The 17237-nt window shown below is 35.5% G+C and overlaps 1 protein-coding gene across 1 annotated transcript; it reads right to left on the bottom strand.

The window, feature by feature from the left end:
• Positions 1-107: 107 nt before the first annotated feature.
• LOC149778383 (uncharacterized) lies at positions 108-14751 on the bottom strand. Its single transcript, XM_089939204.1, has 9 exons — positions 14459-14751; positions 12566-12848; positions 9750-10319; positions 8598-8689; positions 7567-7810; positions 6915-6965; positions 4347-4489; positions 2453-2561; positions 108-1133 (listed from the first exon to the last, which is right to left on the bottom strand). The coding sequence occupies exons 1-9, from the start codon at positions 14699-14701 to the stop codon at positions 496-498; spliced, it is 2373 nt and encodes a 790-aa protein (XP_089795330.1). The 5' UTR covers positions 14702-14751; the 3' UTR covers positions 108-495.
• Positions 14752-17237: the final 2486 nt, after the last annotated feature.

Below are 17237 nucleotides of genomic sequence, written 5' to 3'. Positions count from 1 at the left end.
GGGGTACAATTTATAACCCACTGGGGGTACAATTTATAACCCACTGGGACCAGACTTGAGTAGCGATATGAAATGTGTCACTCGAACAAAAAAGTTCAAAGATTCAATTGCAAATGAATAACTTTAATGATGTTAATGTATGAAATGATTCGATCAACAATAACATTTTTGTACATTTTCTGTCTTCTTTAGAGAAAATGAATGATGACAGATTTTGGGCAAAGGTCAAACAGAAAATGAACAACACAGTAACTGGGTTTTCTATTTTGAAAAAACAAAATGCGTTATAATGGGACATTAGAAGCCGTAATTTTGAAACAAAACAAATTCAGCAACTATTCTGCATGGTTTTCATGTCAAAAAGACTGAAAACTTAAAAAGATTCTATTGATTTATTGAGTTGGATTTTAAACATGAATGTATGAAGATAACAGTAAGTCATGTCATTTATCTTGTTTGTTATTGGACATGTAGTTAAGTCACGTGATGAAGTATTTATCCAACCACAGGTCCATCAACGCAGGTGTGACTAACAGGATCGTAGAAGTCGTTTTCTGAGCAGGATTGCAGGTGTGCATATCCAGCGGCGTCGCAGTGGATGTATTGATGCCGACTTCCTATGTATGGGAAAAATAAGCTGTTAATCCGTATGTTTTCCACAGTGCATGGAGGATCGTAGGGGTTCGTGGATACTGTGTATCCGCCATGGACTGTGTTTATGTAACCGGGGTTGATGGTTGCAGAGTTTATGAACGGGCTCTGTGTTTGAGCGGGTTGGTAAGTCGTGTACCCTGTACCGCACGTGTTCCGGGATTCGGCTCCCGGATACGATCCAGGCAGTACACAAGTTTGTCCCAATTCGTAGAAGACTAAATTTGACTGACACGGCCTTTCCCAAGATTCGCCAAACGGGTCACACTGGATGTAGAGATGGCTATTACATGGGTGTGGGTACAGGTACGAGTCCGTGGACTTGTGATGGCGACATATTTCGTAGCCAGAGGGGACGATGCAAGTAAGATCTGTCTGATCCCATTCCTCTCCACTGGGGCAATCTCGCTCCCAAGCCTTTCCCCACACGTCACAATGGATAAACTTGTGCACGTCTCCCGGGTATGGGAAGAACAACCTGTCTGTAAAAAAAAAATAGAGACAACTGGAGAGGGTTGGAGTGAGTAGAGATAGTTTGAATATTTTCACAGGAATATACAGAAATTCGAAAGATGCGAACATAGAGCAAATGTGATAGATTGAGGCATAATGTTTATCTTTTAGATTTCAAGTAAATAGAATACAAGAAGTTGAGTGATAGGCAGAATTTATGATTTGAAATGTTAGAATACTTGTTTGGAATCAGTGAGAGAAAATGTATTTTCTAAATGAAATTATTTTTATTTATCTATCACTATATACGAGCTTTAAGCTGTTATGTATTGCTTCTCTGTCATTTATTTATGTATACTGCACTCGACATAGCGGCATACATTGTACATCATACATTCGCTTATCGCCAAGAAAGTGCCCATAATTTATTTCATACTGTAAACTTTATAATATCACAAACATTCCGCAATTAGCAAGCCTAAAATTTGGACATAAATGTAATTTTCTATACTAATTGTCTTCTTTTTAAAACCACTTTAGTCCAGCGGGCATTAATATATTCTTAGAGCACCTTGATATGTCTTTCAAATACTAACTGATTCCGCCTTCATGCTGTTGAAACATTTGATATGTGTAAATCTTGAAATCACCGGAAATTCCCTGCAAAACCTAATACTCTATCATAAGAAGACTTGTGTCAAATAAAGGTTTAAACATTTAATTACAATATTTCAAATGATTCAAAGCTTTAATTTGAGATCCAGAATTCTGACATCATTTAAAAAAAACTGCTTTACTCATGACGACACAAAAAGTCTGCGATATTTTTTAATTTGAAGTGGAGTTACATGGACGTCTGCAATAGGCTTAAAGCTGCGTCTTATAATCTCATTAGGAACAATTAAATTGCAAGGGATAAACGTTTCTACAATTTTCAATTTTTAACTTTTGAATAAACTGGTCTTATTTTATTAAACCTTTTTTCTTAGATGCTCTTTTATTTTTTTTAAATGTATAATACACATCTACCTTCCTATATTGTCTAGCCTTGCTCGTAATCATCATTAAGTCAGAACCCTTTATACCGACAACCTTACTACAAAGCTAATTTTGTCGGTGGACAAATGCTGGCGCTATAACATGTGTAGTTTCTATCTCTCTCTGTTTTCTCTTCTTTATATATATATATATATATATATATATATATATATATATATATATATATATATATATATATATATATATATATGCTCATTGCTACGTCAATATATATTTTAATAAATAATTGAAATGACATTTTTGTTTCTTGTTGTATCAAGCATTTATGTATTCATGTAAATATTCTTACTTAGGAGTATGTTCTCTTCTGTGCACGGGTTAGTGGAAGACTGAATAATGCATTCAGCACTGACTAGAGATCCATTCCCAACACACTGATTACAGTCAGACAGGAACACCTTTAAAACGGCAAAATGTAATATTTAAATATGATGAACAAACATGGCGGTTCTGTCAATAGCATTTACAGCTCTTGAATGAGATCACAAAACAAGTATAACACTGACTCCACCGTTACTACGACAGGCATCACGTCATTTTTATCTTGTGAAATGTAATTACGTTTTATTTAGGTACCATATAATCGTTTAAAGTTTTCTCCCTTACTTTGACCTTGTATGGCATAACCTTGACTTAATTGCTCACATTGACATGTAATAGCATGTATATATTTGCGCTAGATACAAATTCTACATGCACGAAGTGGGTGAGGTCTGTTTTAAAACAGTGCTACCTAGACTCATCAACTCTGAAAAGCAAATTACCCTTTCTATTTGTTGGTGAATGTTTAATTTCACGTTAGATTTTTTGCATTCTCACATGAACGCATCAGTCCTACCTTTCTATTTATGAGCTATAGAAAGCGTGTGGAAAGAAGAGTTATCCTAATGAAATTAAGTGATTGACGCAGGAGGAATTGCGAAAAACAATTATAAGAGTCTCGTTACGACATGCTTTGCAAAAATGTTTTGAAAAAATGTTCATCGCACTAATTTTACGTTAATTGTTAATTCTTGTTCACAGGGCCAATTCTACGAGAACTTTGGGTTTATGTTACTACATATAGTGCGTTGCTCTAAAGTTTTTTTTTAATCAATAAAAAATGTCACAAAGGAAAGTAATTAGTAATGGCTGATGAAATTCGTAAAGCCCAGAGAAAAAAATCTTATTTTGGCAACTCGACTGGTTTTAATTTCCTTTGTTATAGTATCAGTCAACCATGACTTTTCTAAATTCAATAAAATAATAAAAATAACCAAATAATAAAAATAATCTCATGTACAATTAGCAGATGAAAGAACATACAATTTAAATGAACTGTATGATGCGATCTTATCTTGTCATAAGGTAATGCACTTATGATCAGCAGGTCCGCCATTTTGAAGTATAGTTTAACATTTTTCACATCTCGGTCGAAGCAGTTTGTAATCATATACTACAGCAAGCCACAATTCAAAGAGAAAAATCACTCCATCGTTTTTCATTAGCATCCTTTCCAGCTGACAAACCATTTTAAAATTGTAATCTTTTCTTAAAGAAGAGAACTCAAATTACTCTACTTTAAAGTTTGCACAGAATGACGGATATAACATTTAACCTCGAAGGTTTCGGTTTGCAAAAGACGGGATAAATAGTCAAACTTTCGAACCAGTCCACAACTACACTTATAACATAAGGGTGAAAGACGAGATCATTCAGATTCCATTATTTATTCACTGTGACACGCTTTTGATTTAATAAGTACTATAATTAATCTTAATTACAAAAATGACATTTAGATCTTCAAAACGAATATCGATCTATTCATAAATAAATAAACGAATTATTTGTTGTCTGCAAGATACGAAAGCAACATATTCAATGATTCGATAAAAAAAATGATATGCCTACCGACATGAGTATGATAAAGTAAGAATGTTCTTATGTTCCTAGAATGTTTAAGAATCAAGATAATATGAAGAAAACCTAACGAATTGAACAGCCAGAACATTCTGGTATTATATGAAATGCGAACTTGTCCGTTTGACATATTCGAATTAACTTTGTTTGTATTTTAGTTGAATTAATTTTTTTTATAATGTTTGCTTTCTTTATATTGCAACATTTATCAGTTGATTTGTTGATTTTTTAAATTCAGGAAAGGTTTCAGAATATGACATTGGCCCCTCAAAGCTTTTACTTACCTCCCCTGGAGGGCAGATCACGATGTACAGCTTCCCCGACAAGTCGCACATGAGAAACTTATTCTTGTCGTACGGATGTGGAAACCTCGTGAGGCCTGCACGTATGTTCTCAGGTGTGCATGGGTTGGGGAAGTTCCAGCTCTCTGGACAAAAAAAAAAAAAAAAAAAAGAAGAAAAGATTAATTAAAATAGGAATACAAGGTTGATGATCATACGACATAGAATGATAAATAACGGAGGAAGAAGTAATCAATAAAAATATGCGCCAACGGGGGATCAATGTTTTTATTAATATTCTCCGGTAAATAACTGCCTCAGGGGAAATACGATAACCTCTTTTCTTTATTCTATATTACTTTATAATAACAACATATTTTTATAAAATAAATAGCTGTATAGTTGCGTTTGCATGTTAAAACTGAGCTGCACTTGGGATATATCTTCTATTTTCAGATTCAACGTTTATGAAAGAAATAAAATAATCATTTGTCGATAACGTTTATGTAATCGGTACCATTGGCCTGTAATTTTCATATAAAGAGATGTAGGGAATGTATTATCGGGATTTGATGGCGTTTATTTTCCTCGACTATGAACAGTCCGATGTTGTTTGTAAGGTAATAGTTTAAAGAGAATGACTGCATTAATAGAACCTGTGCACTGTTTATAACAGCAACGAAGAAATAACAGCTTTAAATGCTGGTATACGAAGCATAACAATAATTTTAAAGATTGGCATCAGAAAATATATTTATAAACTATCAGTTCAAAGTATTAATAAATATGTAATTAAAAATTGAAAAGAAACAAAATATTCTTTGAAAATATAAGCTCACGTGATTGATATCATCATTTAAATCATCAAATGATGTAAAATATTTAATTTTCTTTTTTTCTTTTTACTGAACCTTCTAGTTAAGTTGATATAGTTGCCTTTTATGTATGATTTTTGTTTAGCTCAGACATCAAACATTTCAGTTTCATAGAAAATCGTTGATATTAGTAGTAATCAAGATAATAACGTGATGATATATACAAGCTGATACATTCGACAGCAGTTGGTCTGTTTTGTTTAAAGGATTTTTTTGCTTGCATTTTACAGTACGTATTCTTTGTACATAACAAAAAAATCTATGTAAATATCTAAATCACAGGCAACATCTTTTCTTACTAGAGAATATATATCATTTATTTTCTTTTGCAGATTGTACATAAACAATAATAATAATAATAATAATAATAAATTGTGAGACCTTTAAACAATTATTGTCAATGAATCAAAAGTACCAGAAAATTGTTTCGGTCTATGTTATCAACAGGGGCGTGTAGTGTACATCATCAATGATGGATACACAGTATCACAGAGACAAGTTCGCCATATTGGCTGTTTGGATTGTAAACGCTTTATAGCATGTCGAATTATGGCGAACCTCCGACTTTCTTTGTTTTGCTTTCAAAAGTGAGTCAGAACTCTCAAACGTTTCACTGCAGTGATTTGTGAGCGAATTCTTCGTTTATGCAGATGTACCATATTCTGTACTTTGGTCTTTTAGATTTTTCCGGGTATCAACTGGAGGAACACTATTTTGTGCCAGGGATGGTAATTTACGTTTTGCTTTGCACATTTTTTAACATAAAAGAGCTTGTTTACAAAATCGGGCAATACACACTCAAATCATGGATTTAATCGTTAGAGATCTTTAGAACTTTGCTTTCTTCTGCGTCCAAGTCATAAAAATAGAGTCACTACCGTTCATGTAAATGTCTTCAAGCTTAAATTTGGATGACAAATGTGTATTTCCGAATGCGAGGATGAAATATTGTTGTGTATTTTAGAGAAAAAAAAATACGCAAGCGTATTAATTCCTAGGTATAAGATGAACGCTGAAAAAAAATGAAGAAAATGTAAAATAATATCAATGACAGGATTTGTTTTGAACAGAAAAATCGATAGACTTACAAAGTAAAAATATGTACATAAAATCTGCGGTTATTAAACTGAATTGAAAGTACTCATACTTATTCGATCAACCTTTCATCTGACCGGAAACAAAATGATGCGGATGTATATCTTTTCATGTAAATAAACAACTGAACAGTTGTCAACTATAAAATCATGTTCTTTCTAGTTATTTATCATCATAATCGAGCTTCACTTCTCAGTGAACATCACCTACTTAACTATTTTTAATTTTGTGCCTAATTTAATATTTCCCACCAACATTAAAATCAGAGCTCAGAACAGTGCTCACACTACTGCGCTGACGGTATCGATATCGGATCAACTGTGGCAAAACATCTTCAGTTACTGGAGCTGCCCGTTGCTAATATTGATTAATTTGGTACGTTGTTTTACGATACAGCAATACATTCAAGGTTATATATTGCCGTATAATAAGAGTAAAGTGCCGTGCATATTGAAACAACACAGTCTTATCTGATAGTGGGAATCGAACTCGCATCTTTTTGGTCACGAGTATAAACGAGCCACGGTGGCTTGGATCCTCATGGTTTGGGTTATAATACTCCGACTGATGCACCAGCGTCATTCGGATACCGTTGACTCACCATTACATGAGGGACAGATAACCTCCTTGCCATCTTCATAACATTTCAGAGCTAAAAGAAAAGGGAGAAAAAGGAGAAAAAAGTCTTTTAATCTCAGGAACATATTTAATTTCTTACTGGGCACCGAGTATAAAAATTAAAACCATTTCCACGCAAAAACATTTCCTTAAGTACAAGACGTGTAAGATAGATTGCATATTATAGGAAATTCATGAAAAAAATAAAATAAGAATTTTCTTTCTTTGTATTCATTGATGTATATATTTCCTTTGCGTATATACAACCTACTTGGTAATTAGAGCTTTTCGTTAATTTAAGAATTAAAGATGATAAATAACAGTCAAATAATGAAATTAAATAAAACTCAGTCAAGTAATTCCATCAATCAGACGACAGAGATGCAAAATTATACATGTGTGAATGTCACCTGCATATAAATCCCAAAATGGATGTAAAATTTTACGACTCTACTAGAAACGGTCTTTGTGTATTCATACTGAAACGGGTATAGGACGAACGGACGCAAATAAACAATGTTTCCGCGCCTGTTACCGCATTCAGATTATACAAAGGGGAAACATGCAAGTTTATCTCTAACGATTTGTTCCACAGTCGTAGGAAGATAAAGCTCACTTGAGACATGTAAACTTACCGTGACCCATATGGTAGCCTGGTAACGGAGTTATTGTTGCTATGCATCCAGAACTTCCGTTTGGTGTGATTTTCAGCTGGGAATCTTTCATGTTCATGTAGAGTGTCTTTGTAGTGTTAGTGTTCATGAAAAACACCGCAGTATCACCCCCAGTTGTATGCTGCTGGACTTGATAATGTGCCTCTCCAGGATAGGGGTTATTAAAAGCAGTGTACACATTCATTCCTCCGCAAGTAATGTTGGTCTGAAAATTCAGAATATAATTATTCAATATTATTTTCTTTTTTTCTTATGACTTCCAAACATCCAACACAAAAAAGAATTACTGCAAAAGATCTTTTATATCCAACATTTTTTGCTGTTATTGTTGTAAAACAACCGCTTACATATTGCAAGCTGTCTTTTAAGGAACCCCCACCCCTCCTCCAAAAACAACAACAAAAAAAAAAACAAACAAACAAACTACGTCTGCACAACCTACACGATACGTTTTCCTACTGGTGCAATCCTGTTGGTTATATATACTACTATAATTAAACTTTGGTTTATATTCATGGTGAAAGCATAACGTCGCATAAGCAGCTGAGGTAACAATTTCTTACGATATCTACGACATGGAAATATCAGAGCCTTTTGTGGAATGGTGACGCCCCATGTTGACATCTTGACCTGCACCGGCGATAAATGAACCCAAAAACTTTGTTACATGTAAAACCAATTTTGGACATAATGAATGTATGTAACACCACAGAGGTATGTGTTTTTTATAGAACTGGTTGAATACAAGTTCTTTTTTCAAGGATATTTTTTAATCACGGAAGAAAGTCAACGTTTTCGTTTGATTGAAACACGAACCACATAACAATGCCGTGAAATGAGTTTAAGAAGCTTCGGATGCAAAGGATGTTACATCTGAGCATCTCGACGTCATGATGTGATATCAAACATAAGAGATATAAAACAATATTAGGCATATTATGAAACAAGACGAGATTAACATACGATAAATGATTTGAGGAATGAACTCTTACCATAAAAGTTACCCCGCCTGGTGGGGTGATGTAGGCCAATGGTGGACATTTTTCTATCGAACAACTATATGTGCTGTTGATATATAACGGCGCTGAAAATGAGCAAATTTTCAGACTGAAATAAATCAATGCCAGAAAAGAAACAATTAGATCAATTAGATATTTGTTTTATCCATATGTCACAGTGAAGAGAACGTTTCTTAAAAGGAAATAAACAAAGGTCAAACTAACATGTCTGAGAATACTGTCTCATATTTATCATATACATAAAATAAAGTATTCTATATTTAATCTGCATTTACCATGCATAGTATTATAACGCGCATACTATTCTTATTCAGTTACAGCAATTAAAATGAAACACATACATACATACATAGAAACCGACAGATAGATATATATTCTATTAAGAACTTTCGGTCACTAAGACGGCAAACCAAATCTAATACCCACGGTTTTCACATATTAAGGTATTGTAATTCGAAACTGTAACCAAATATATGTATATATAATGAGTTTAATATGCACTCAACCGCTCCGGTGGCCTAGTGGTTAGAGCATCCGCCTCGGATGTGGGAGATCGTGGGTTCGATCCTCGGCCGAGTCATACCAAAGACTTAACAAAAATGGTACTAACTTGGCGCTCAGCATTAAGAGGTTAGTGTTAGGACTGGTCGGCCTGGTGACAGGATAATGTGACTGGGTGGGACATCATGCTACATGTCTGCGGCATGATGCCCCAGTAGTAGACATCACTATCAACTGTCACACTGCAGATATCGTGGCGATATGACTGAAAAATTGTTAAAGCTACGTTAAAAATCCAAACCACACACATAATATGCACTCATTGGTTAGAACCTTAAAACAAGTAACTTGGGGGTTAATTTAACTTTACGTAAAACCGCGCATATTGCTCTAGTGACGTATATGAGGCAGAGGACACAATTCTAAAACAGTTTTGCACTTCTACAGACCAGTCCTAGTCCCAGTCTGATGTTTTCCTATCACTCTTGAAATTGATGGCTTGAATAACGCGACAGTTATCAACACATACACACGTACAATCACGTACGGATGGAGAATATAACTTTAAAAATTACGGGAATAATTAAGTCAGCGATACAAAAACATTTTTAAAAAATAACTTACCAATGCAAGTAGCCCTCTTTATCTCATCTGTCAAAAATCTGATTTCGTCATATCCGGTTGCTTTATAGACGTGAGTACAAGTGGGATTAGAAGCAAGTGTATTTAATTCCGAGACCTTCGCTAATGACCCTACTCCCACAGAGAACACATTTATTCTCCCGCTGTGCGCCATATTGGCGTAGTACACCGTGCCAACAGGGTCATCCGAGACCCCGTCTGTTATTACCAGCAACACCTTGACTACGTTCGGCCTTGACCCATATCTGGGGTCAAACACTTGTTCCATGGCGACTTGAATGGCTTTAGCAGTAGCTGTTGAACCCGGGGTATATCCCATGTTACCAATAGCGTTTATTACAGCTTGCCTGTCGTAGTACTGATTCAGCTGAAACTCTACACTGACCTGAGTCGAATAAAGGACCGCACCCACATGAGTTTGATACGGGGAAATGTCGAATCCTTGTACAACATCCTTCATAAACTCTTTAGCTCGTAAGAAATCTAGTTCAGTGAGACTTGATGAACTATCCACGAGAAATACAAGGTCAATTGCTTGATTTGCATGACAGCCTGAAAGAATACAATAAGCGACTCTTTGAACGTCTATACCATTTAAATATACAATACGCATGCATATTGACCATACATATACTAGTGGAGGGTGCCTTTGATTGTAGTTCATTGAACTATGATAGTGAAATCCCCTGTCTCTAGCTAGTTTTCTTTCACCAAAAGAAACTGTAACTTAGCTCTATTTTCAGGGTGGATTCTAACTAGTCAGTTTGTGAATTACCTCTGCTTCAATAAAAGGCTTACTGCAGGTGGTAATGTCATCGATTAATGCAGGTGGTAACGTCACGGATTGTAAACCAATTACATCTTTTAAGAACACGGTAGCTCAAGCCTGACTCCTTGTGTAAATCCGGTATAGTTCACTGTGTAGTGGGATATAATTAGGCCGACACCACACAGTAGCTCAGACCTAACTCCACCTGAAATGCCATATAGTTCACTGTCCAGTGAGTGCATTTAGGTTGATACTGCACGTACATCAATTGGAAATGGTCAATACACTGTGTATGTGTGTGTCTGTGTGTATATTGTACTGTTATGGAATGATTGTTTTGACTGATTCGATGGAATGATTGTTATGACTGATTCGACTTTATTTCCCTTCATTTTTATGTTTTCTCTGAATTGCCGAGCACACATTTCGTCTTGAGGATATTTACAAAGAGCTTAAAGAAGTTTCCAGAAGAAATGTAATTTAATCACCATTCATCGTTGCCATTTAAAAAAAAAAATATTTTCCGGTCATTTGATTACTTCTTAATATTATGGTAGACATCTTTACATGAATGACGCTAAGAGTGCTAATAATTCCCACTTATTTTGCAATTTCCTTTAATTATCAAACATACATTTTTTTTTTTTATTATCTCGTTACACCAAAACACTGTGCAGTCTCTTTTTCTCTTGAAAACTGGTTTTGTTATGTGCAGCAAGTGTATCAGTCTGTACATGGATGCATAGTTTCCATTATATCCACATGTTGGTACACCTGATCTTAATAAAAAATAACAAAAGTAGAATTCGTTAGATCTGCCGGGAGTGGATAACACACTGGGACAGAGAAAGCACAAAACAGATTGCAATTAATGGAACTTCTTTAAAACCAATATCAGGTGTAATCAGCGCCATTGTTGCAATAAATAAGATAATATATTTTTATGACTTTGTCTGAAGTATGAATCTTAGAAGATCTAATTGATTTTGTTTGCTTGCTATTTGTTACATACATACATATATATATATATATATATATATATATATATATATATATACATATATATATATATATATATATATATATATATATATATATATATATATATATATATATATATATATATATATATATATATATATATATATATGGTAGATACAGATACGACTATAACAAATATCGTACATTTCGCAGGAAACAAATTCAAAACACGCCATTTATTTAATCAAGAATGATAATTGGTCATACATTCAGGATGACTAAACTTCAAGGAGCTTGATGATGATGATACTAATGAAGTCCTGCCACATCTACAATGATCAATAAAATGGAAGTTATTATATACTTATGACCTTGAACTCACCTATTGACTTAGGGAAGAGTAAAGCTGCTGATACTTCGAAATAAAGGACAACATGTTATTGAAATAAAAGATGTAAACGTAGTTTATTCTACATAATTTCCTCGAAATAATTAGTACGTTAGAACAAAAACGGAATACACTTTATTTTGTACCAGATAAAAAGACAAGAAAAGACATTACAGCTGGGATGCAAGCATGTAAATTTGTATGAGTGCGCCAAAACATTAAATGCACATAACTATTGAAATTTTATTTTTCATTTACTCGTCTATAAACCTGTATTTTATAGGTCCATATTGTATTATATACGTGAAATTACAGGTGAGGTGATGTTCTTAGATAGGTTAAAGTTGTAATACCCAAGACATCCTACACAATTCTGTCGTTTCGTGCTTTTGCCAGTTCCCGACGTTTCAGAATTCATTTTAATGGACGAGAACGGTACGATATTTTACCACATGACAAAATTCATATCTGTATTCAAAAGAATTGCAAACTAGTGTAGTAAATGACTGAAATATATATTGGATGCTTCGAGCCTTCGTAAAAGTGTTATTAGACTTAAGTAAGTCATTATTTGTTTTTAATGTGTAATTTATACAAAAATGTTAAAATTATATATGATTTCATATGTTAACCCCCCCCCCCCCCCACTTAATCCATTACCTTCATCTAAGACACCTGCTTCAATTGTAAAGTTAGTGGCCCTGCCACCGGAATGATAGTAATTCTGCCAAAAGGTAGCTTGCTCCTCAATCCGCCAATCCATTCCGACTATTCCGCTCTTCAAAATTGTGTATAGAGCTGAAGCGAGGCCAGAATACAATGGCTTGCGAAGGTCGTACCATGTCACGCTTGACCACTCGATGCGGAAGACATTCCGAATGATATCATACTTCGCTTGGAGGGCAGGATTGTTCTGCGTTTCGATGAATTTAGTCTCATCCACCTGAAGAAAATTCAGTTTGTGATAACTCACAAATACTCTTCAAACTGACCATAGCTGAGGGTACTTATGCACACTAATATATTCTTTATATGCATTCTTCAGAAAACGTTGGAACTACTAACAAGACCTGTGCTACCGTGTTTCATGTAATAGAGATGGGTAGTTTTCATGCATACCTTGTTCGTTTTAAAACAAAAAGATGTGCAAAAGAGATAGCTACCATTGATGCTAACCGCCCAAGTGACGCTCGCAGCTGCGAGATGGGGGCCATAGCACCATTCCCATCAGACATACGAACATTTTTATTCAAGACGGACCCATAATTAAGTTTTGCGGAGGGTCGGGGCAGAATTTATTGCTACGCTTCTGGTTGTGGTATGCGATAATTAACAAATATTGCAAGATGACTAGGGCCTAATGACTGTTTATTGACCGACTTGTAACCATATTAATAGTATATGCTGAGGTAAATAAAATGGCACGAGGTCCTTCCTTAAATCAAAGTATGTTTTATTGATCCTTTTGGGAGGAGAATCAATTTAGCGATATACAACTTTCTGCGTGTAATGCGTGATCTGTATAAAGAAACGGACCGGCATATATATCACATTACATGGGGTAAAGAAGTAACTGAAAAGTTTTTTAGGTATAGTATAGTACAGCATATCATAGTATAGTATAGTATAGTATAGTATAGTATAGTATAGTATAGCATAATCTAGTATATCTATACTGTATATATAATTCATGCAACTATTTTTACCAAGTCCAAGGAGAGAATATTGGAAATTGGAACTGTCAATCCAGTAACCTTTTGTTATGCTAACTTTCATTTCACTATTTGAGACAACAACCCCTTACTTACCAGGCAGCAACTAAATGTACGTAATTACGATCTCTGACATTGGCTTTGAGAATACATCCCCAACTACTTTGCTCTGAAGACAGCTCTTGATCATAAAAATCCAGATTTCTGTTATTTCCGAAATTTCAAAGTTTGAATGAAGCCACCTAAATTACTCTATATCTCAGCGATAACCTTTACAATATAACAATGCATAGGGTCAATAATTACTCTTGGAAATGTAGAGTAAGCTTTGGAACTACTTGTTTGCTGGGAACGGAAGCAAACTGGAAGCAGGACTATGTATGGAAGAAAACCCAAAACGTATGCTTTATTTTTGCCACTATCGCATTGCTGTCAGAAATCGCTATTGAAAAGAATATTTACTAACATTCGAGAAATGTGTCGTTATCATTATTTATTTTAAAGCATGCATACTTAAGTAATTGTAATTGACTCGAACTTGATTCGTGTTTGTTACCAAAATGATAAGTTTCAGATAAAAATGACCGGATAAATTTTGTTGTAAAAATCTTCAAAAACTAATTTAAAAATGATCCTCTTGATATCATTCGATCGTACGAGAAATAATTGAGATACATAGATAGCTTTATAAATTTAAACCTTCATTAATGTGGTAACCTAATGTGGCTGGTTTTGAGCAATTAATAATAATAATAATAATAATAATAATAAAAGTGGTAATACTCTGAACTTTTTTAAGATGCTGGCGTGAGAGAGAGAGAGAGAGAACTCTCAAGCTAACCTGCCATATCCCGCCGTGATATCCACTTCTGTATGTTTTGGGGTCCGTCCCGTCGTGTGATTCAACGTAAGCCAGACGCCGTAGATAACGTTTATCCTCCGCAAAAATGCAATTCTCTCTGATGAGGTTAATGACGGCCTCTACTACTTCAGTACCGTAGGCATTTGGCGTCAACGTGAGGTCTGCTCCAAATATTGTGTCACTCAGACACCCCAAAATGACAACCAAACATATCGCCCTCATTCCAGCTGTATGTGTCGTGGCTTCAGTTCAGCCTGTTTAAGTGGAGCAATCTACTCATCGGGTAACCAATCAAGTTTACCCTAGACAACCATCACGATAACATTCCAGATAGGAATACATCAATGCGTGCATCTATCTCCTTGATGATTCTATTTATTTATGATTAATGTGTCTCGTTTCAGATAATTCATGCAACGATAGTAGTCTTGAAGAAGTTTGTAAATAAAGTATCTTTGGCGACTGACTAATGCAACTACTTTATCTTGGAGATATCGGGCACCGAATTGTTCTTCCTGCTCCACACTCAATAAAGCAGTTTGGTGCAAACTTACTCTGATCGTTGATATCAAAACCATCACATTCAGTTATGCTTCATACCAACGCAGTTAGTCATGTCATTGATGAAGTATTGTATTGTATTGTATTGCATTGCATTGCATTGTATTGTATTGTATTGTATTGTATTGTATTGTATTGCATTATATTCAACTTCGATGTATTTTGTGCTTTACTAAACTGTGTCGCGTACTTGACGTAATAACGGGGTCTAACATGAGCCCCATAGACTTACATGTGGCCGACGGTATGGGGTCATATCATATGATATAGGCAATATGTGTTTGTAGGTTTAACATGGGAGCGACACTTGGGGGTCAAGCGGCAACAGTGTTACAAGTGGCTGACCTCATCTGGGGGATGATAGAGCAACATTGTTAGAGTTTACCTCAGTAGACGCACTATAGACATGTAATGGAAATTCTTTGTCCATAGGTTTAACATAGGGCCGAGACTAGGGGGGTTAAAAGTTTGTATTGGATCAAAAGTGTTTATATTGTCAATCGAGAATCTGGATGCCCAATGCTCAAAAATTCTCCTGGAACTTCATCCAATATGCATTGTTTGAAGAATGTTCCTTTCCGTCTTTTGGCTGTCCGCTTCCTCTTTTTTTCTCCTTTTGGGTAACTTTAATCGTCTCAGTTTCCTCTGTTATCACTTCCTTAATCGGGTTCTTGGTAGTTTGAAGTGCGGCCACTTCCAGTGTAACCTGGCTTAGGGTATGCCACTAAACCTCTTCTTCTTCTAGTAGTTGCTCTTAGCACACCATCAAATCAACAGCTTCATCCACTTTTTCGGCTTTGGTGTTTTTTGTGTGCATGGTTTCTTCTTGTCTTGTCTGTGAGGGCAGATAAGATGTACCCAAAGAAAGGACCTGATGGAAAATACCACTTACATAAAATGCAATTCACACTACATAGAAGACCAATGTATAGAACAGGAACATTGGTAGGACCTAAAAGAAACAATCGCTCAACTGTATTGCATTCAAACACATTTTACTCCATATAAACAAATTCTGATAAAGGAATTTCTTTTTTGTTATTGAAGACAAAGACAAAGACATCCATACATCAAATTCATAAAACACACACTAACACACACAAGCGTAGGACGTTTTTATAGACACACTACTATAAGGGAAAGGGTTTTATGTGGGATAGACTGTGGAAAAACTATTAGTATCTCTTTTGAAGAGATGTGATGGCTCTGAAAGGTGTCGTTTTTCTCTAATGGACCTAGTTAGTGCCCTCACTTCCTAGGTCGAACACCACCTACACACCGTCTGCTCCATCGATCTCCACCCTGTGGATTGATGAAGGTGGGAAGAGCTGAGGGAGCCTGTGTTGCTTAGAGACCCAATCCTTCGTTTGAGGGACTCTGAAGGTTGTTTCCCTCAGCGCTCTACACTGAGTTTGTGGATGCTGGTACTGCTGTATCGTATCTGAGGATGTTGTTGTTACTATTGCTGCTGGTGAAGTTTTATATCTCAGTTTTCAGTCTGGGGGACCCTTATTCTCTGCTGAGTCTGTGTCCTCGCCGAGCAGGTGATTTATGTCAATTTTTCTTTCTCCCATTTCTTTTTATCCTTTTCCATTGCATTTCCAACTGTGTAGAAGACTAGCCTACTCGCAATGTTCAAATGTATTACTGCACTTTGGTACCATTGTGGGTCAGGATCTACAATTGCAACAAAGAGATGCTTCACATACGCTAGGTACACTAGAGTTTCACTGATTCTTCCCGTCGTAATCTCAATGTTTTCGTCTTGTTGTCTGCTCGACTATGGTAGCCAGATTCGTTCGTAAGTATGTTTATTTCGTGTTCTCCCATTCAAGCTTGAACGAAAGATAAATGCCAACAGAGTTGGCTAATTAATTTCTTGTCGTGTCATAAGTAAGCAAGTGCTGCCACCTGACATCTTAATGCACGCGGAGCGTGCTACCTACTTAGTCTTCATGTGGGAATAGGACAACACACCCTACGACGCCCAGGTACCGTATCTTTTAACATGCACTTCTGGTGTATAGGCTGACTGGCAAACGCGCCTTTGTATTCTTATATTACGTGTTAAGGCTCTATTAAACAGTAACAAAAGAAAGAGTGAAAAGAGCAAGCTTTGACAAATTTAACAAATAATTTATTTCCCTGGAAAAAAATGTAAAAATGAAACAAATAAGAACGTACGGTTTTAAGAATC

Source organism: Sinohyriopsis cumingii, chromosome 17, assembly GCF_028554795.1.
Source record: "Sinohyriopsis cumingii isolate HCF-2022 chromosome 17, ASM2855479v2, whole genome shotgun sequence".
NCBI lineage: Eukaryota > Metazoa > Mollusca > Bivalvia > Unionida > Unionidae > Sinohyriopsis > Sinohyriopsis cumingii.
The sequence above is the reverse complement of the archived record's forward strand: the minus strand, read 5'-3'. Positions and strand labels throughout refer to the sequence as shown.